This window comes from Coregonus clupeaformis, chromosome 9 (assembly GCF_020615455.1).
Source record: "Coregonus clupeaformis isolate EN_2021a chromosome 9, ASM2061545v1, whole genome shotgun sequence".
Classification (NCBI taxonomy): domain Eukaryota; kingdom Metazoa; phylum Chordata; class Actinopteri; order Salmoniformes; family Salmonidae; genus Coregonus; species Coregonus clupeaformis.
In genome coordinates, this window is record NC_059200.1 from 12,714,609 (window position 1) to 12,735,922 (window position 21,314).

The 21,314-nt window shown below is 46.8% G+C and overlaps 1 protein-coding gene across 3 annotated transcripts in view; it reads right to left on the reverse strand.

Moving 5' to 3' along the window:
• Positions 1–6,835: 6,835 nt before the first annotated feature.
• LOC121573345 (ephrin type-A receptor 5) overlaps positions 6,836–21,314 on the reverse strand; it is a 189,368-nt gene continuing 174,889 nt past the window's right edge. For 2 of the 3 annotated variants that reach the window (XM_045222490.1, XM_045222489.1), the window contains exons 14-15: positions 21,245–21,314; positions 14,897–15,107 (exon numbers count right to left, since the gene is read on the reverse strand). The exon at positions 21,245–21,314 is cut by the window's right edge and continues 80 nt beyond it. In XM_045222490.1, coding sequence (XP_045078425.1) covers positions 14,997–15,107; positions 21,245–21,314 — 181 coding nt within the window. In that variant the 3' untranslated portion in view covers positions 14,897–14,996. Of the gene's footprint in view, positions 7,619–8,714; positions 9,024–11,964; positions 12,159–14,896; positions 15,108–21,244 lie in introns of those variants that run through there. The other variant, XM_045222491.1, reaches the window with a different exon arrangement.

Sequence of the window (21,314 nt, forward strand, 5' to 3'; positions counted from 1 at the left end):
GTATGAAAAATGTATGCGCTCACTAACTGTAAGTCGCTCTGGATAAGAGCGTCTGCTAAATGACTAAAATGTACAAATGTAATACTGTGGCACTGTGTGGATTCATGTCATTTTATAGCAATAAATACCACTGTCGTCTACTGATGGACAAAGAATATAGGATAGCTATAATATTCCTATTTGAACAACAGATACAGCCTAGTTGCTACATAACTAGACAGTGAGCAGTGGTACAGTAATTAAAAGTGAATTCTTGTTGATCAATGTTTCACTAGTCTGCTGTTTGAGCTGTTGGGTAGAATGGACTCAATTGTGTAATTCTGTTAGCCTGGTCCCAGATCTGTAGGAGTCCGAATGACCCAGAGCTAGCCCTGACTATGAGTGACAAGGAGTTGGCATGAAAGCACAAACATACTGGCACTCAGGCTATGTACTGTATGTGTGGCAGGGGTTTGATAATGGTATGCACTGAATATACATCTGTAACCCTGAAGAAAGCACACTGTTTAAAAGTGCGGAAAGGAAGCATATCATTTTTTAAAAATTATTTAACCTTTATTTAACTAGGCAAGTCAGTTAAGAACAAATTCTTATTTACAATGACGGCCTACACCAGCCAAACCTGGACGACGCTGGGCCAATTGTGCGCCGCCCTATGGGACTCCCAATCACGGCCGGTTGTGATACAGCCTGGAATCGAACCAGGGGGTCTGTAGTGACGCCTCAAGCACTGGTCTTAACTGCTCTGGTCTTAACTGCTCTGGTCTTAACTGCTCTGGTCTTAACTGCTCTGGTCTTAGCCGACAGACGTAATCAATAACAACACAACAACAGCAGATCAACACACAGTTTTCACATGTTGATCAAGTCAGTTGATTAGTCTGTTTTAGCATCAGGCTACTGTACAGGAATCCAGATAATATCCTCTGGAAAAACCATATTTTTCTATGATTCGGTCTGAAAGACTTGTGCTTTGTGAAATCGGGTACTGAAACAGGTGCTTTGTATTTCCTGAAAGATGATCAGACTCCCCTCAGTTAGGGGACAATTATACTTTGTAAATGTAGAAAAAACATGCTTTGTAATATCCACACAGTACTAACTAAACATTTAGCTTGGTGCTTGTTTTTCCATTTCAAGACCTAAAACACATTTGGGTCAATCAAGACTTTAGTTAAATACCAATTGGAGAATATCTGGTAATCCTTGAGTTTAATGTCACCACACTGCCAGGTCTCTGACCTCCTCCCTGTAAGGATATCTTATTGCAAAGTGTTACCGAATATCTGATACATATTGAAATGTTGACATCACGTGGCAATCACCCAACAAATAGTTGACAAACAGGTGGGTTTTGCCCTTTATTCAATCACATAAAAGGACAATATGTTGTCTGCTATTAAGTGTACCTCAAATTAGTTTCATGATATACTATAGTAGTTTTATGACATTCCTTACTTATTTAGTTGTCAAATAGTAGCCAGGGTGCAGTCCACTACTCTGAGGGAGTAGTCAGACCGTACCCGGGTGCAGTCCACTACTCTGAGGGAGTAGTCAGACCGTACCCGGGTGCAGTCCACTACTCTGAGGGAGATAGTCACCGTACCGGGTGCAGTCCACTACTCTGAGGGAGTAGTCGGACCGTACCGGGTGCAGTCCACTACTCTGAGGGAGTAGTCAGAGCGTACCCGGTGCAGTCCACTACTCTGAGGGAGTAGTCAGACCGTACCGGGTGCAGTCCACTACTCTGAGGGAGTAGTCAGACCGTACCCGGGTGCAGTCCACTACTCTGAGGGAGTAGTCAGACCGTACCCGGGTGCAGTCCACTACTCTGAGGGAGTAGTCAGACCGTACCCGGGTGCAGTCCACTACTCTGAGGGAGTAGTCAGACCGTACCCGGGTGCAGTCCACTACTCTGAGGGAATCGACATAAGATATAGTCCTGCACCTGTCTCTGTTCTGTGGGGAAAGTGGGCTTTACAAATATGGATTGACCATGTGAAAAGCAGTCCACTCTATAGACACTAGGGTCATTTAGGGCTAGGTTTCTAATACTGAAAAGTCACTAAGGTACTTCAGTGGTGACTGAAGCCTTCCTGTTCTCTTTCTAAAATATACACTCTGAAATAAGGACAAATATTCCACCAAGCAAGCCGTTAGCCTGTTCTACTGACTGACTCTGACTCTGTACATCCCTCTGTAAGATAAGATACTACATCTGTGTCTTCTTCTCTCCTCATACAATCTATTTTATTACTACATACAACTCACAAAGAATGCAGATACAGTGCCTTGCAAAAGTATTCATCCCCCTTGGCATTTTTTCCTATTTTGTTGCATTACAACCTGTAATTTAAATGGATTTTTATTTGGATTTCATGTAAATGACATACACAAAATAGTCCAAATTGGTGAAGTGAAAAAAATTAAATAAAAACTTGTTTCAAAAAATTCAAAAAAAATAATAACGGAAAAGTGGTGCGTGCGTTTTTTCTCATTTTGTCTGTCATAGTTGACGTGTACCTATGATGAAAATTACAGGCCTCTCTCATCTTTTTAAGTGGGAGAACTTGGACAATTGGTGGCTGACTAAATACTTTTTTTCCCCACTGTATGTATTCACCCCCTTTGCTATGAAGCCCCTAAATAAGATCTGGTGCAACCAATTACCTTCAGAAGTCACATAATTAGTTAAATAAAGTCCACCTGTGTGCAATCTAAGTGTCACATGATCTGTCACATGATCTCAGTATATATACACCTGTTCTGAAAGGCCCCAGAGTCTGCAACACCACTAAGCAAGGGGCACCACCAAGCAAGCGGCACCATGAAGACCAAGGGAGCTTTCCAAACAGGTCAGGGACACAGTTGTGGGAGAAGTACAGATCAGGGTTGGGTTATAAAACAATATCAGAAACATTGAACATCCCACGGAGCACCATTAAATCCATTATTAAAAAATGGAAAGAATATGGCACCACAACAAACCTGCCAAGAGAGGGCTGCCCAACAAAACTCACGGACCAGTCATTGAGGGCATTAATCAGAGAGGCAACAAAGAGACCAAAGATAACCCTGAAGGAGCTGCAAAGCTCCACAGCGGAGATTGGAGTATCTGTCCATAGGACCACTTTACGCCGTACACTCCTCAGAGCTGGGCTTTACGGAAGAGTGGCCAGAAAAAAGCCATTGCTTCAAGAAAAAAATAAGCAAACACGTCTGGTGTTCGCGAAAAGGCATGTGGGAGACTCCCCAAACATATGGAAGAAGGTACTCTGGTCAGAAGAGACTAAAATTGAGTTTTTTGGCCATCAAGGAAAACGCTATGTCTGGCGCAAACCCAACACCTCTCATTACCCCGAGAACACCATCCCCACAGTGAAGCATGGTGGTGGCAGCATCATGCTCTGGGGAGGTTTTTCATCGGCAGAGACTGGGAAAATGGATGGCGCTAAATACAGGGAAATTCTTGAGGGAAACCTGTTTCAGTTTTCCAGAGATTTGAGACTGGGACGGAGGTTCACCTTCCAGCAGGACAATGACCCTAAGCATACTGCTAAAGCAACACTCAAGTGGTTTAAGGGGAAACATTTAAATGTCTTGGAATGGCCTAGTCAAAGCCCAGACCTCAATCCAATTGAGAATCTGTGGTATGACTTAAAGATTGCTGTACACCAGCGGAACCCATCCAACTTGAAGGAGCTGGAGCAGTTTTGCCTTGAAGAATGGGCAAACATCCCAGTGGCTAGATGTGCCAAGCTTATAGAGACATACCCCAAGAGACTTGCAGCTGTAATTGCTGCAAAAGGTGGCTCTACAAAGTATTGACTTTGGGGGGGTGGGGTGAATGTCTGTTTTTTTGTCTTATTTCTTGTTTGTTTCACAATAAAAAATATTTTGCATCTTCAAAGTGGTAGGCATGTTGTGTAAATCAAATGATACAAACCCCCAAAATATCCATTTTAATTCCAGGTTGTAAGGCAACAAAATAGGAAAAATCCCAAGGGGGGTGAATACTTTCACAAGCCACTGTAGAGTAATCATTGATCATTAATCAATTATCTATCTCAGAGCAGAAGTTATGTGAACATGACTGTAAAAAAGTTCAATTGATAAAGCACTGAGAAGTGATGTAAGCATGTGTTAAATCATACTCTACACTCTTAGAAAAAAAAGGTGCTCTCTAGAACCTAAAACGGTTCTTCGGCTGTCCCCATAGGAAAACCCTTTGAAGAACCCTATTTGGTTCCCGGTAGAACCCTTTTGGTTCCAGGCAGGACCTTTTACACAGAGGGTTCTACATGGAACCCAAAAGAGTTCTACCTGGAACCAACAAGGGTTTTTCAAAGGGTTCTCTTTTGGGAGAGCCGAAGAACCCTTTTGGAACCCTGTTCTCTAAGAGTGTACATATTCTCCAAGTTAACCCAGTCCCTGTAATGTAATGTTCTCCAGCCTAAAGAACATGGAGAGAAAACACAACTCCATGGTTTTCCTATACAGTATATACATGTTAAAGCCAGGTAGTGTTGCACCAACTGATGGTTGTGGATTTTATTTTGACTGGAGACTTACTTCATAATAATGTATTACCTCCTACGACATGAAGAAGAAGAAGAAGAAGAAGAAGAAGAAGAAGAAGAAGAAGAAGAAGAAGAAGAAGAAGAAGAAGAAGAAGAAGAAGAAGAAGAAGAAGAAGAAGAAGAAGAAGAAGAAGAAGAAGAAGAAGAAGAAGAAGAAGAAGAAGAAGAAGAAGAAGAAGAAGAAGAAGAAGAAGAAGAAGAAGAAGAAGAAGAAGAAGAAGAAGAAGAAGAAGAAGAAGAAGAAGAAGAAGAAGAAGAAGAAGAAGAAGAAGAAGAAGAAGAAGAAGAAGAAGAAGAAGAAGAAGAAGGTGGAGGAGGAGGAGGAGGAGAAGAAGAAGAAGAAGGTGGGTGCTTACATCTGTCCTCTTTCACACATGTACCAGTGTGTATTATATTATATCCATGTGTGTATTGGAAATGTGTTTTTTTGCATTTCCCACTCCCACTGAGACACCCCCGGAGAGTGAGGTCACGGCCAGGGTTGTGTAGTCATGACGAAATACTACACAAATACATTGCTTTTATAGAATACAAGTTACAAATAAATTCCTAATACCAAGATAAAACTCTATATTGCTTCTTAATACTCAGTAGTTCCCCACCAAAATAATACATTTAGTATGAAACCAGTCTTACTGCATGAACACAGTCCAGTCTCTGTAGGGTAGCGGAGAAGTGGAGGAGGTGTGATGAAGCTTGGTGTGCAGAGGAGAGTCTCATAGATAACCAATTAGTCAATCAGTAGAATGTCCTGTTAGATGTTGTAGAATCTTATAGATTGCTGAGGGTTCCATTGAAGGTTCTGTTTGAAATATGGATGTTCTGGTAGGTTCCTGGAGGTTCTGTCGGTTGTCTGAAGGTTCTGATAGACTGCAACATGTTCTATTTCTCTATAGGATGCATGTGGAGCTATGGAATACTGGAAGTTCTGTACAATTCTGTAGGATGTCTGTGGATTATGTTGAAACAGTAGTTGTTCTGTTGGAGTGCTGCAGGTTCCGTCGTTTGTCTGAAAGTTCTTAAGGATGTTTGTAGATACTGCAGGATGTCTATAGGACATATGTGGGTTCTGTAGGACATCTGTGGGATCAGTAGGACATCTGTGGGTTCTGTAGGACATATGTGGGTTCTGTAGGATATCTGTGGGTTCTATAGGACATATGTGGGTTATGTAGGACATCTGTGGGTTCTATAGGACATATGTGGGTTATGTAGGACATATGTGGGTTCTATAGGACATCTGTGGGTTCTGTAGGATATCTGTGGGTTCTGTAGGACATCTGTGAGTTCTGTAGGATATCTGTGGTATCAGTAGGACATCTGTGGGTTCTGTAGGACATCTGTGGGATCAGTAGGACATCTGTGGGTTCTGTAGGATATCTGTGGGTTCTGTAGGACATCTGTGGGTTATGTAGGATATCTGTGGGTTATGTAGGATATCTGTGGGTTCTGTAGGATATCTGTGGGTTCTGTAGGATATCTGTGGGTTCTGTAGGATATCTGTGGGTTCTGTAGGACATCTGTGGGTTCTGTGGGATATCTGTGGGTTCTGTAAAAAGTGCTGAAAGTTATTATGTATTACTGTAGATGATGTTGAAGTAATGTAGGTTGGATGTCTAGAGGTAATAGACCGTGTGTATCTGCTGGGGGTTCTGAAGTGCTATACATTCAGACTGGGTTCCCATGTCTGAGTCCCATCCAGGAAGAGTAATCAGCTAGTGCTCCTCAGACTGGACTAGGAGAAAATATGCCAAACAAGCCAGTCAAAAAAATGCTGTCTTTTAAAACATCTCATGGCTCGGATTTTCAAACCGAATGTTACCCGGGCTTGTATAATTCACTAGCCCGGCTGGCCAGTGAGTTCCATCCCTGAGAGTACTGTACTACACAGAGTCCTGGTTGAGGCCATCTGCTCCTCTCACTTCACCCATTTAGAGGAGGTGTTCAGACACAACTGCTCAACACCAAGTGCTCCTCAGTTCATAAAGTCATGTCCTGTTGTGTTTCAGTTTGTTTCAGTCAATAAATACATCATGTTCATATGTTCATAGAAAGTTCTAGGCCACTAGATCCATATGACTATCTGTCTGCCTGTTGGGAGTAGGGTCAGATCAGTACTGTAAAGTTCATACGTCTGGCCTGTATCATTGGTCAGATCGGTACTGTAAAGTTCATACGTCTGGCCTGTATCATTGGTCAGATCGGTACTGTAAAGTTCATACGTCTGGCCTGTATCATTGGTCAGATCGGGTACTGTAAAGTTCATACGTCTGGCCTGTATCATTGGTCAGATCGGTACTGTAAAGTTTATACGTCTGGCCTGTATCATTGGTCAGATCGGTACTGTAAAGTTCATACGTCTGGCCTGTATCATTGGTCAGATCGGTACTGTAAAGTTCATACATCTGGCCTGTATCATTGGTCAGATCGGTACTGTAAAGTTCATACGTCTGGCCTGTATCATTGGTCAGATCGGTACTGTAAAGTTCATACGTCTGGCCTGTATCATTGGTCAGATCAGTACTGTAAAGTTTATACGTCTGGCCTGTATCATTGGTCAGATCGGTACTGTAAAGTTTATACGTCTGGCCTGTATCATTGGTCAGATCGGTACTGTAAAGTTCATATGTCTGGCCTGTATCATTGGTCAGATCGGTACTGTAAAGTTCATACGTCTGGCCTGTATCATTGGTCAGATCGGTACTGTAAAGTTCATACGTCTGGCCTGTATCATTGGTCAGATCGGTACTGTAAAGTTCATACGTCTGGCCTGTATCATTGGTCAGATCGGTACTGAAGTGTCTGTATGTCGAGACCCAACATCCTGTAGGGTCAGATGGGTACAGTAGCGTTCATCTCGTCTGACCAAAGGTTCAAAGGTCAGATATGGTGTCCATACTGTACATCTGGCCATAGGGTGAGGGGTTAGAGGTCAGATGGGTAGAGTAGCATTCACCAGGCTAACCCTCATCTCCTGGATGCTGTTGATGATCTTCTTCTGATGTCCAGCCAGGGTCACTCCAACCGTCCTCAGGTCACTGCAGGGGAAACATAGTCCTCAGTACCTTTAGTCATATATTCACTGGGTTGTAGGGAAAATAGTTTTTAGCTGCTACACTGGCCGGCTTGAACAAAGCCACTTTATCAAGTGTTCTTGGCGTTAGCCACAAGTCAAAATGTTTAAACCAGAACCACAACGTTATTTTACACTGAACAGCACGAGCCTCTCACGGAGCCGTGTTGCTTAAGTCCAGGTTACATTGAAATGAATGGGAGCGTTCGGCAGAAGTTACCCGTCCAGGGTAGCAGGCCTAGTGTTGACAAATACCGGTAACTTTCCCCAAATTCCCAGATTTTCCAGAAATCCTGGTTAAAGGATTCCCTGCTTGTTCCCTCCCATTTCCAACCGGAATTTCTGGAAAACCTGGGAATTTGGGGAAAGTTACCAGAACTTTACCTGGGAATTTGGGGAAAGTTACCAGAACTTTACCTGGGAATTTGGGGAAAGTTACCAGAACTTGGCAACCCTTAGCAGGCCTTAGTGTGACCTCCTCCATTCTACCCCCCATACGGAAAATCTGTTCTCCCTCAGCACACACCATCTTCCGTCTGACACAGTAGAATCTACAGTGCTTCGCTCTGCAAACTCTGTTGCAGGCCGTTACTTCCCAAGACAGAAGAAAATGTGTTTTCTGTAACCTTAGCAACTTTTGCTGAGTAGAGATGACATTATACACCTTAGCACAGGAAGGAGATGGGCGTGTCCCAAAGGGCACACTATTCCATATACAGTGCACTACTTTTGCCCAGGGCCCTATGACACCCTATTCCCTATACAGTGCACTACTTTAGACCAGAGAATGGCACCCTATTCCCTATACAGTGCACTACTTTTGCCCAGGGCCCTGTGACACCCTATTCCCTATATAGTGCACTACTTTAGACCAGAGAATGGCACCATATTCCCTATATAGTGCACTACTTTAGACCAGAGAATGGCACCCTATTCCCTATACAGTGCACTACTTTTGCCCAAGGCCCACAGGATATAGGATGCCATTTGGGACACGGCCTCCACCTTATCAGAGGTTAAACAGGAGGAAGGAGACGATCTAGTGTTTCTGGGAGACTTACTCCAGGGTCATGTGAGACACCACTTCCACTGAGATGTATCCACTTTCCATGAAGAGCTCCGAGTAGCGACCCATCTTGATCCCCTCCAGCCACTCGTCTACAGACTGGTACACACTGCCCTCCGTCGGGCCTACTGATGCAGACAGACTGGTCTCCGTCAGGCCCACTGATGCAGACAGACTGGTCTCCGTCGGGCCTACTGATGCAGACAGACTGGTCTCCGTCAGGCCTACTGATGCAGACAGACTGGTCTCCGTCGGGCCTACTGATGCAGACAGACTGGTCGCCGGGTCCACTAGATTAGAAACCCTGAGAGAGGGGAGGGGAGAAGCACACATCATGTCAGTGCCCCGTACATTCTGGGGAGCAGAGGGGAGAACAGTAGTTGAACCTTGAGGAACACCCCAACTGACCCTGGTGATATCCGAGGATTCAATATTGTTAAACGCAGCGTACATATAGAGTCTGCTATCAAATATTTATTCTGTTATGAAATCTGTAGTCTGAAATCTGTAGTCTGAAATCTGTAGTCTGAAATGTGAAGTCTGAAATGTGTAAATCTGAAATCTGTAGTCTGAAATGTGCAGTCTGAAATGTGCAGTCTGAAATGTGTAAATCTGAAATGTGCAGTCTGAAATGTGCGGTCTGAAATGTGCAGTCTGAAATGTGTAAATCTGAAATGTGCAGTCTGAAATGTGCAGTCTGAAATGTGCAGTCTGAAATGTGCAGTCTGAAATGTGAGGTGTAATATGTGTCATCTGCTGTGGGATCACACTGCATATTCAATTATGAGGCCTCTAATTGGTTACCACAATTACAGCTGCTGCTGAAATGGAATTACACTGTTCTATTTAAATGGTCATATAACATTATTCTCAAGCAGAAAACATAAACAGTGAGGGAAACAAGTATTTGATCCCCTGCTGATTTTGTACGTTTGCCCACTGACAAAGAAATGATCAGTCTATAATTTTAATGGTAGGCTTATTTGAACAGTGAGAGACAGAATAACAACAAAAAAATCCACAAGAATGCATGTCAAAAATGTTATAAATTGATTTGCATTTTAATGAGGGAAATAAGTATTTGACCCCTCTGCAAAACATGAAAAAGTACTTGGTGGCAAAACCCTTGTTGGCAATTAGAGGTCAGATGTTTCTTGTAGTTGGCCACCAGGTTTGCACACATCTCAGGAGGGATTTTTGTCCCACTCCTCTTTGCAGATCTTCTCCAAGTCATTAAGGTTTCGAGGCTGATATTTGGCAATTCGAACCTTCAGCTCCCTCCACAGATTGTCTATGGGATTAAGGTCTGGAGACTGGCTAGGCCACTCCAGGACCTTCATGTGCTTCTTCTTGAGCCACTCCTTTGTTGCCTTGGCCATGTGTTTTGGGTCCTTGTCATGCTGGAATACCCATCCACAACCCATTTTCAATGCCCTGGCTGAGGGAAGGAGGTTCTCACCCAAGATTTGACGGTACATGGCCCCGTCCATCGTCCCTTTGATGCGGTGAAGTTGTCCTGTCCCCTTAGCAGAAAAAACACCCCAAAGCATAATGTTTTCACCTCCATGTTTGACGGTGGGGATGGTGTTCTTGGGGTCATAGGCAGCATTCCTCCTCCTCCAAACACGGCGAGTTGAGTTGATGCCAAAGAGCTCCATTTTGGTCTCATCTGACCACAATACTTTCACCCAGTTCTCGTCTGAATCATTCAGATGTTCATTGGCAAACTGCAGACGGCCTGTATATGTGCTTTCTTGAGCAGGGGGACCTTGCGGGCGCTGCAGGATTTCAGTCCTTCACGGCGTAGTGTGTTACCAATTGTTTTCTTGGTGACTATGGTCCCAGCTGCCTTGAGATCATTGACAAGATCCTCCTGTGTAGTTCTGGGCTGATTCCTCTCCATTCTCATGATCATTGCAACTCCACGAGGTGAGATCTTGCATGGAGCCCCAGGCCGATTGACAGTTCTTTTGTGTTTCTTCCAATTGCGAATAATCGCACCAACTGTTGTCACCTTCTCATCAAGCTGCTTGGCGATGGTCTTGTAGCCCATTCCAGCCTTGTGTAGGTCTACAATCTTGTCCCTGACATCCTTGGAGAGCTCTTTGGTCTTGGCCATGGTGGAGAGTTTGGAATCTGATTGATTGATTGCTTCTGTGGACAGGTGTCTTTTATACAGGTAACAAGCTGAGATTAGGAGCACTCCCTTTAAGAGAGTGTGCTCCTAATCTCAGCTCGTTACCTGTATAAAAGACACCTGGGAGCCAGAAATCTTTCTGATTGAGAGGTGGTCAAATACTTATTTCCCTCATTAAAATGCAAATCAATTTATAACATTTTTGACATGCGTTTTTCTGGATTTTTTTGTTGTTATTCTGTTTCTCACTGTTCAAATAAACCTACCATTAAAATTGTAGACGGATCATTTCTTTGTCAGTGGGCAAACGTACAAAATCAGCAGGGGATCAAATACTTTTTTCCCTCACTGTATGGTGCTAATGATTCCCAGGCTAGGAAACAACGTAATGTAACCACTGAGCCAAGCTCCAACCAACCAATGTCTTATTTAACAGCACATGCAATTATGTAACGCAGTTCCTAAGATGCAGCATGCTTCTTCCATGTAGAATACATGCAGTCCCGGTGATAGAATGAAGAGCCACAGTGTTCATATTGACTGTCTGAAAACCATGAGGACAACATCATTCTCTGCGTGCCGTTCTTAGAATTGGGATTCATTTGTCTGCTGCCACTTCTGCTCAGCTCAAAGTCTAACCACGGGACAGGAGATTGTGTGTGTGTGTGTGTGTGTGTGTGTGTGTGTGTGTGTGTGTGTGTGTGTGTGTGTGTGTGTGTGTGTGTGTGTGTGTGTGTGTGTGTGCGTGTGACGGAGATAGTTCTGTCAGCTCAAAGTAGGGACAGGAGTGTGTGTGTGTGTGTGTGTGTGTGTGTGTGTGTGTGTGTGTGTGTGTGTGTGTGTGTGTGCGTGTGTGTGTGTGTGTGTGTGTGTGTGTGTGGTGTGTGCGTGCGTGCGTGCGTGCGTGCGTGCGTGCGGCGTGCGTGCGTGCGTGCGTGCGTGCGTGCGTGCGTGCGTGCGTGCGTGCGTGGGCGTGGGCGTGTGCGTGTGTGTGTGTGTGTGTGTGTGTGTGTGTGTGTGTGTGTGTGTGTGTGTGTGTGTGTGTGTGTGTGTGTGTGTGTGTGTGTGTGTGTGTGCAAATCCATACATAAACAGTGATCCTCCTGACCTGTGTGATGAGTTGACCAGGGCTTTGAGCCTGCTGGGGTTGCGAATCAGTTTGTCTAGCAGAGAGACAATCTCCTCAAACTTGGGTCTGCTGTTTCTGTCCTTCTGCCAGCAGGCCATCATCAAGTGGTACAGGGCTACAGGACAGTCCATAGGGCCAGGGAGACGGTAGCTCTCCTCTAATGCCTTAATAACCTGGAGGGAGAGGTGTCAGAGGTCAGGTGGTACAGGGCTACAGGACAGTCCATAGGGCCAGGGAGACGGTAGCTCTCCTCTAATGCCTTAATAACCTGGAGGGAGAGGGGTCAGAGGTCCAGGTGGTACAGGGCTACAGGACAGTCCATAGGGCCAGGGAGACGGTAGCTCTCCTCTAATGCCTTAATAACCTGGAGGGAGAGGGGTCAGAGGTCAGGTGGTACAGGGCTACAGGACAGTCCATAGGGCCAGGGAGACGGTAGCTCTCCTCTAATGCCTTAATAACCTGGAGGGAGAGGGGTCAGAGGTCAGGTGGTACAGGGCTACAGGACAGTCCATAGGGCCAGGGAGACGGTAGCTCTCCTCTAATGCCTTAATAACCTGGAGGGAGAGGGGTCAGAGGTCAGGTGGTACAGGGCTACAGGACAGTCCATAGGGCCAGGGAGACGGTAGCTCTCCTCTAATGCCTTAATAACCTGGAGGGAGAGGGGTCAGAGGTCAGGTGGTACAGGGCTACAGGACAGTCCATAGGGCCAGGGAGACGGTAGCTCTCCTCTAATGCCTTAATAACCTGGAGGGAGAGGGGTCAGAGGTCAGGTGGTACAGGGCTACAGGACAGTCCATAGGGCCAGGGGAGACGGTGCTCTCCTCTAATGCCTTAATAACCTGGAGGAGAGAGGGTCAGAGGTCAGGTGGTACAGGGCTACAGGACAGTCCATAGGGCCAGGGAGACGGTAGCTCTCCTCTAATGCCTTAATAACCTGGAGGGAGAGGGGTCAGAGGTCAGGTGGTACAGGGCTACAGGACAGTCCATAGGGCCAGGGAGACGGTAGCTCTCCTCTAATGCCTTAATAACCTGGAGGGAGAGGGGTCAGAGGTCAGGTGGTACAGGGCTACAGGACAGTCCATAGGGCCAGGGAGACGGTAGCTCTCCTCTAATGCCTTAATAACCTGGAGGGAGAGGGGTCAGAGGTCAGGTGGTACAGGGCTACAGGACAGTCCATAGGGCCAGGGAGACGGTAGCTCTCCTCTAATGCCTTAATAACCTGGAGGGAGAGGGGTCAGAGGTCAGGTGGTACAGGGCTACAGGACAGTCCATAGGGCCAGGGAGACGGTAGCTCTCCTCTAATGCCTTAATAACCTGGAGGGAGAGGGGTCAGAGGTCAGGTGGTACAGGGCTACAGGACAGTCCATAGGGCCAGGGAGACGGTAGCTCTCCTCTAATGCCTTAATAACCTGGAGGGAGAGGGGGTCAGAGGTCAGGTGGTACAGGGCTACAGGACAGTCCATAGGGCCAGGGAGACGGTAGCTCTCCTCTAATGCCTTAATAACCTGGAGGGAGAGGGGTCAGAGGTCAGGTGGTACAGGGCTACAGGACAGTCCATAGGGCCAGGGAGACGGTAGCTCTCCTCTAATGCCTTAATAACCTGGAGGGAGAGGGGTCAGAGGTCAGGTGGTACAGGGCTACAGGACAGTCCATAGGGCCAGGGAGACGGTAGCTCTCCTCTAATGCCTTAATAACCTGGAGGGAGAGGGGTCAGAGGTCAGGTGGTACAGGGCTACAGGACAGTCCATAGGGCCAGGGAGACGGTAGCTCTCCTCTAATGCCTTAATAACCTGGAGGGAGAGGGGTCAGAGGTCAGGTGGTACAGGGCTACAGGACAGTCCATAGGGCCAGGGAGACGGTAGCTCTCCTCTAATGCCTTAATAACCTGGAGGGAGAGGGGTCAGAGGTCAGGTGGTACAGGGCTACAGGACAGTCCATAGGGCCAGGGAGACGGTAGCTCTCCTCTAATGCCTTAATAACCTGGAGGGAGAGGGGGTCAGAGGTCAGGTGGTACAGGGCTACAGGACAGTCCATAGGGCCAGGGGAGACGGTAGCTCTCCTCTAATGCCTTAATAACCTGGAGGGAGAGGGGTCAGAGGTCAGGTGGTACAGGGCTACAGGACAGTCCATAGGGCCAGGGAGACGGTAGCTCTCCTCTAATGCCTTAATAACCTGGAGGGAGAGGGGTCAGAGGTCAGGTGGTACAGGGCTACAGGACAGTCCATAGGGCCAGGGAGACGGTAGCTCTCCTCTAATGCCTTAATAACCTGGAGGGAGAGGGGTCAGAGGTCAGGTGGTACAGGGCTACAGGACAGTCCATAGGGCCAGGGAGACGGTAGCTCTCCTCTAATGCCTTAATAACCTGGAGGGAGAGGGGTCAGAGGTCAGGTGGTACAGGGCTACAGGACAGTCCATAGGGCCAGGGAGACGGTAGCTCTCCTCTAATGCCTTAATAACCTGGAGGGAGAGGGGTCAGAGGTCAGGTGGTACAGGGCTACAGGACAGTCCATAGGGCCAGGGAGACGGTAGCTCTCCTCTAATGCCTTAATAACCTGGAGGGAGAGGGGTCAGAGGTCAGGTGGTACAGGGCTACAGGACAGTCCATAGGGCCAGGGAGACGGTAGCTCTCCTCTAATGCCTTAATAACCTGGAGGGAGAGGGGTCAGAGGTCAGGTGGTACAGGGCTACAGGACAGTCCATAGGGCCAGGGAGACGGTAGCTCTCCTCTACTGCCTTAATAACCTGGAGGGAGAGGGGTCAGAGGTCAGGTGGTACAGGGCTACAGGACAGTCCATAGGGCCAGGGAGACGGTAGCTCTCCTCTAATGCCTTAATAACCTGGAGGGAGAGGGGTCAGAGGTCAGGTGGTACAGGGCTACAGGACAGTCCATAGGGCCAGGGGAGACGTAGCTCTCCTCTAATGCCTTAATAACCTGGAGGGAGAGGGGTCAGAGGTCAGGTGGTACAGGGCTACAGGACAGTCCATAGGGCCAGGGAGACGGTAGCTCTCCTCTAATGCCTTAATAACCTGGAGGGAGAGGGGTCAGAGGTCAGGTGGTACAGGGCTACAGGACAGTCCATAGGGCCAGGGAGACGGTAGCTCTCCTCTACTGCCTTAATAACCTGGAGGGAGAGGGGTCAGAGGTCAGGTGGTACAGGGCTACAGGACAGTCCATAGGGCCAGGGAGACGGCTGCGCCACTCGGGAGATCCTGCTATCTACTTCACTTGCTTTGGCGATGTTAACACACGTTTCCCATGCCAATAAAACCCTTAAATTGAAATTGAAATTGAAATTGAATTGAATTGAGCGAGAGAGAGAGAGAGAGAGAGAGAGAGAGAGAGAGAGAGAGAGAGAGAGAGAGAGAGAGTTAGAGAGAGAGAGAGAGAGAGAGAGAGAGAGTTAGAGAGAGAGAGAGAGAGAGAGAGTTAGAGAGAGAGAGAGGGGAGAGAGTTAGAGAGAGAGAGAGTTAGAGAGAGTTAGAGAGAGAGAGAGAGAAGAGAGAGAGAGAGAGAGAGAGAGAGAGAGTTAGAGAGAGAGAGAGTTAGAGAGAGAGAGTTAGAGAGAGAGAGAGAGAGAGAGAGAGAGAGAGTCTAGCGGAGATCAGAGGAAATTCTCATGAAGGCGTTAAATAAAACATCAAAAAACTTCTGTTCCCTCAGACCGATAGACTGACAGGCAGCAGCTCAGACAGATGAATAATGGAGCAGAAAGAGTGATCTGAGGCTGGGATGGATAGAGCTGTCAGAGGAGGAGGAGGAGGAGGAGGAGGAGGAGGAGCAGGAGGGAGAGGGGAATGAAGAATAGTGGCATCCTCTGTGAGATAAACATGACTGAGAGCTGCATCTCCTTGAGGGACCCTCTCTGGTACCTCTCCTCCTCTCCTCCTCTCCTCCTCTCCTCTCTCTGGTACCTCTCCTCCTCTCCTCCTCTCCTCCTCTCCTCCTCTCTGGTACCTCTCCTCCTCTCCTCCTCTCCTCCTCTCTGGTACCTCTCCTCCTCTCCTCCTCTCCTCCTCTCTGGTACCTCTCCTCCTCTCCTCCTCTCCTCCTCTCCTCCTCTCTGGTACCTCTCCTCCTCTCTGGTACCTCTCCTCCTCTCCTCCTCTCTGGTACCTCTCCTCCTCTCCTCCTCTCTGGTACCTCTCCTCCTCTCCTCCTCTCTGGCACCTCTCCTCCTCTCCTCCTCTCTGGTACCTCTCCTCCTCTCCTCCTCTCCTCCTCCTCTCCTCCTCTCTGGTACCTCTCCTCCTCTCCTCCTCTCTGGTACCTCTCCTCCTCTCTGGTACCTCTCCTCCTCTCCTCCTCTCTGGTACCTCTCCTCCTCTCTGGTACCTCTCCTCCTCTCCTCCTCTCTGGTACCTCTCCTCCTCTCCTCCTCTCTGGCACCTCTCCTCCTCTCCTCCTCTCTGGTACCTCTCCTCCTCTCCTCCTCTCCTCCTCTCTGGTACCTCTCCTCCTCTCCTCCTCTCCTCCTCTCTGGTACCTCTCCTCCTCTCCTCCTCTCTCGGCACCTCTCCTCCTCTCCTCCTCTCTGGTACCTCTCCTCCTCTCCTCCTCTCTGGCACCTCTCCTCCTCTCCTCCTCTCTGGTACCTCTCCTCCTCTCCTCCTCTCTGGTACCTCTCCTCCTCTCCTCCTCTCCTCCTCTCTGGCACCTCTCCTCCTCTCTGGCACCTCTCCTCCTCTCCTCCTCTCTGGCACCTCTCCTCCTCTCCTCCTCTCCTCCTCTCCTCCTCTCCTCCTCTCTGGCACCTCTCCTCCTCTCCTCCTCTCCTCCTCTCCTCCTCTCTGGTACCTCTCCTCCTCTCCTCCTCTCTGGTACCTCTCCTCCTCTCCTCCTCTCTTCTCTCCTCCTCTCTGGTACCTCTCCTCCTCTCCTCCTCTCTGGCACCTCTCCTCCTCTCCTCCTCTCTGGTACCTCTCCTCCTCTCCTCCTCTCCTTCTCTCCTCCTCTCTGGTACCTCTCCTCTCCTCTCCTCCTCTCTGGTACCTCTCCTCCTCTCCTCCTCTCTGGCACCTCTCCTCCTCTCCTCCTCTCTGGTACCTCTCCTCCTCTCCTCCTCTCCTCCTCCTCTCCTCCTCTCTGGTACCTCTCCTCCTCTCCTCCTCTCTGGTACCTCTCCTCCTCTCTGGTACCTCTCCTCCTCTCCTCCTCTCTGGTACCTCTCCTCCTCTCTGGTACCTCTCCTCCTCTCCTCCTCTCTGGGTACCTCTCCTCCTCTCCTCCTCTCTGGCACCTCTCCTCCTCTCCTCCTCTCCTCCTCTCTGGTACCTCTCCTCCTCTCCTCCTCTCCTCCTCTCCTCCTCTCTGGTACCTCTCCTCCTCTCCTCCTCTCCTCCTCTCTGGTACCTCTCCTCCCTCTCCTCCCTCTCTGGCACCTCTCCTCCTCTCCTCCTCTCTGGTACCTCTCCTCCTCTCCTCCTCTCTGGCACCTCTCCTCCTCTCCTCCTCTCTGGTACCTCTCCTCCTCTCCTCCTCTCTGGTACCTCTCCTCCCCTCTCCTCCTCTCCTCCTCTCTGGCACCTCTCCTCCTCTCTGGCACCTCTCCTCCTCTCCTCCTCTCTGGCACCTCTCCTCCTCTCCTCCTCTCCTCCTCTCCTCCTCTCTGGCACCTCTCCTCCTCTCCTCCTCTCCTCCTCTCCTCCTCTCTGGTACCTCTCCTCCTCTCCTCCTCTCCTTCTCTCCTCCTCTCCTCCTCTCTGGCACCTCTCCCCTCTGGCACCCTACTTGTCAATACTAAGCCCTGTACCTTGGCACTAAAAGCTGTGTAAAATCCCTGGTAGATTTGTGGGTTATTTGAGGGTAATTTAATCTTCAATAAATACTAAATCGTTTATGTATGTTTGTGTGTGTGCCGGCCTGAGTCAGAACTCTGTTTCTCAGGGACAGTCATGTGACGTGTCTCCAGTATTCTAGGTGTTTCTCTACAGACCCTCTTTCTCCCTCTCTGCTCTCTTCCTCTTTCTTTCCCTATATCTGACATATCTACATCCCTTCTAGCTCTTTCTCACACTCTCTATTTACTCCCTCTCTATCCCAACACTCTCTCCTCCTCTCACTCTTTCCAGTCTCTCTCCCCCTCCTCTTTCTGTATCTCTCTCCGCCATCAGGCACATTCAATACCACTTCTGTTCTCTTCTCCTCTTCTATTAATATGTCTACATCTCCTCTCTCAGCCATTCCCCTCCTGGCTACTAAGATATTACACATTTCACCTCAATTTGTTGGATAACAGTCAGTAACAGTAACAGTCAGTAACAGTCAGTAACAGTCAGTAACAGTCAGTAACAGTCAGTAACAGTCAGTAACAGTCAGTAACAGTAACAGTCAGTAACAGTCAGTAACTGTCAGTAACAGTAACAGTCAGTAACAGTCAGTAACAGTCAGTAACAGTCAGTAACAGTAACAGTCAGTAACAGTCAGTAACAGTAACAGTCAGTAACAGTCAGTAACAGTCAGTAACAGTCAGTAACAGTCAGTAACAGTCAGTAACAGTAACAGTCAGTAACAGTAACAGTCAGTAACAGTCAGTAACAGTCAGTAACAGTCAGTAACAGTCAGTAACAGTCAGTAACAGTCAGTAACAGTCAGTAACAGTCAGTAACAGTCAGTAACAGTCAGTAACAGTCAGTAACAGTCAGTAACAGTAACAGTCAGTAACAGTCAGTGGCCCTGTAATATAATTGACGGATATATTCTCTGGTCTCTGGATCTTACAGTCTAGTGACTGCAAAGGAAGACATTAACAATGTGGAACACATCTCTGCTAAGTAAAGTAGCTTGTAGTCTGTGACATTACAAAGGAATACATTGACAATATGGATAGAATCTTTGTTCTAATGATCTACAGCCAGTGGTAGAAAAAGTACCCAATTGTCATACTTGAGTAAAAGTAAAGATACCTTAATAGAAAATGACTCATGTAAAAGTCACCCAGTAAAATACTACTTGAGTTAAAGTTTAAAAGTATTTGGTTTTAAATATACTTAAGTATCAAAAGTAAATGTAATTGCTAAAATATAATTAAGTATCAAAAGTAAAAGTATACAGTGGGGGAAAAAAATAATTTAGTCAGCCACCAATTGTGCAAGTTCTCCCACTTAAAAAGATGAGAGAGGCCTGTAATTTTCATCATAGGTACACGTCAACTATGACAGACAAAATGAGGAAAAAAAATCCAGAAAATCATATCGTAGGATTTTTAATGAATTGATTTGCAAATTATGGTGGAAAATAAGTATTTGGTCACCTACAAACAAGCAAGATTTCTGGCTCTCACAGACCTGTAACTTCTTCTTTAAGAGGCTCCTCTGTCCTCCACTCGTTACCTGTATTAATGGCACCTGTTTGAACTTGTTATCAGTATAAAAGACACCTGTCCACAACCTCAAACAGTCACACTCCAAACTCCACTATGGCCAAGACCAAAGAGCTGTCAAAGGACACCAGAAACAAAATTGTAGACCTGCACCAGGCTGGGAAGACTGAATCTGCAATAGGTAAGCAGCTTGGTTTGAAGAAATCAACTGTGGGAGCAATTATTAGGAAATGGAAGACATACAAGACCACTGATAATCTCGCTAAATCTGGGGCTCCACGCAAGATCTCACCCGTGGGGTCAAAATGATCACAAGAACGGTGAGCAAAATCCCAGAACCACACAGGGGGACCTAGTGAATGACCTGCAGAGAGCTGGGACCAAAGTAACAAAGCCTACCATCAGTAACACACTACGCCGCCAGGGACTCAAATCCTGCAGTGCCAGACGTGTCCCCCTGCTTAAGCCAGTACATGTCCAGGCCCATCTGAAGTTTGCTAGAGTGCATTTGGATGATCCAGAAGAGGATTGGGGAGAATGTCATATGGTCAGATGAAACCAAAATAGAACTTTTTGGTAAAAACTCAACTCGTCGTGTTTGGAGGACAAAGAATGCTGAGTTGCATCCAAAGAACACCATACCTACTGTGAAGCATGGGGGTGGAAACATCATGCTTTGGGGCTGTTTTTCTGCAAAGGGACCAGGACGACTGATCCGGGTAAAGGAAAGAATGAATGGGGCCATGTATCGTGAGAGTTTGAGTGAAAACCTCCTTCCATCAGCAAGGGCATTGAAGATGAAACGTGGCTGGGTCTTTCAGCATGACAATGATCCCAAACACACCGCCCGGGCAACGAAGGAGTGGTTTCATAAGAAGCATTTCAAGGTCCTGGAGTGGCCTAGCCAGTCTCCAGATCTCAACCCCATAGAAAATCTTTGGAGGGAGTTGAAAGTCTGTGTTGCCCAGCGACAGCCCCAAAACATCACTGCTCTAGAGGAGATCTGCATGGAGGAATGTGCCAAAATACCAGCAACAGTGTGTGAAAACCTTGTGAAGACTTACAGAAAACGTTTGACCTGTGTCATTGCCAACAAAGGGTATATAACAAAGTATTGAGAAACTTTTGTTATTGACCAAATACTTATTTTCCACCATAATTTGCAAATAAATTCATAAAAAATCCCTACAATGTGATTTTCTGGAATTTTTTTCCTCATTTGTCTGTCATAGTTGACGTGTACCTATGATGAAAATTACAGGCCTCTCTCATCTTTTTAAGTGGGAGAACTTGCACAATTGGTGGCTGACTAAATACTTTTTTTCCCCCACTGTAAATCATTTCACATTCCTTATATTAAGCAAACCAGACGGCACAATGTTCTTGTTGTTTTAATTTACTGATAGCCAGGGGCACGCTCCAACACACAGATATCATTTATAAATGAAGCATTTGTGTTTAGTGAGTCCAGATCAGAGACAGTAGGGATGACCAGGGATGTCCTCTTGATAAGTGTGTGAATTGGACCAATTTTCCTGTCCTGCTAATCATTCAAAATGTAACGAGTAGTTTTGGGTGTCAGGGAAAATGTATGGAGTAAAAAGTACATTATTTTCTTTAGGAATGTAGTGAAGTAAAAGTACAAGTTGTCCAAAATTTAAATAGTAAAGTAAAGTACAGATACCCCAAAAAACTACTTAAGTAGTACTTTAAAGTAGTTTTACTTAAGTACTTTACACCACTGTCTACAGCAACCATACACCAGCTCAATAAATCCTAACATTGAGAAGAAGAAGAAGAAGAAGAAGAAGAAGAAGAAGAAGAAGAAGAAGAAGAAGAAGAAGAAGAAGAAGAAGAAGAAGAAGAAGAAGAAGAAGAAGAAGAAGAAGAAGAAGAAGAAGAAGAAGAAGAAGAAGAAGAAGAAGAAAAAGAAGACTTACATCCTGGTTACTCATCTCCCAGTAGGGTCTCTCTCCATATGACATCACTTCCCACATGGTGATTCCGTAG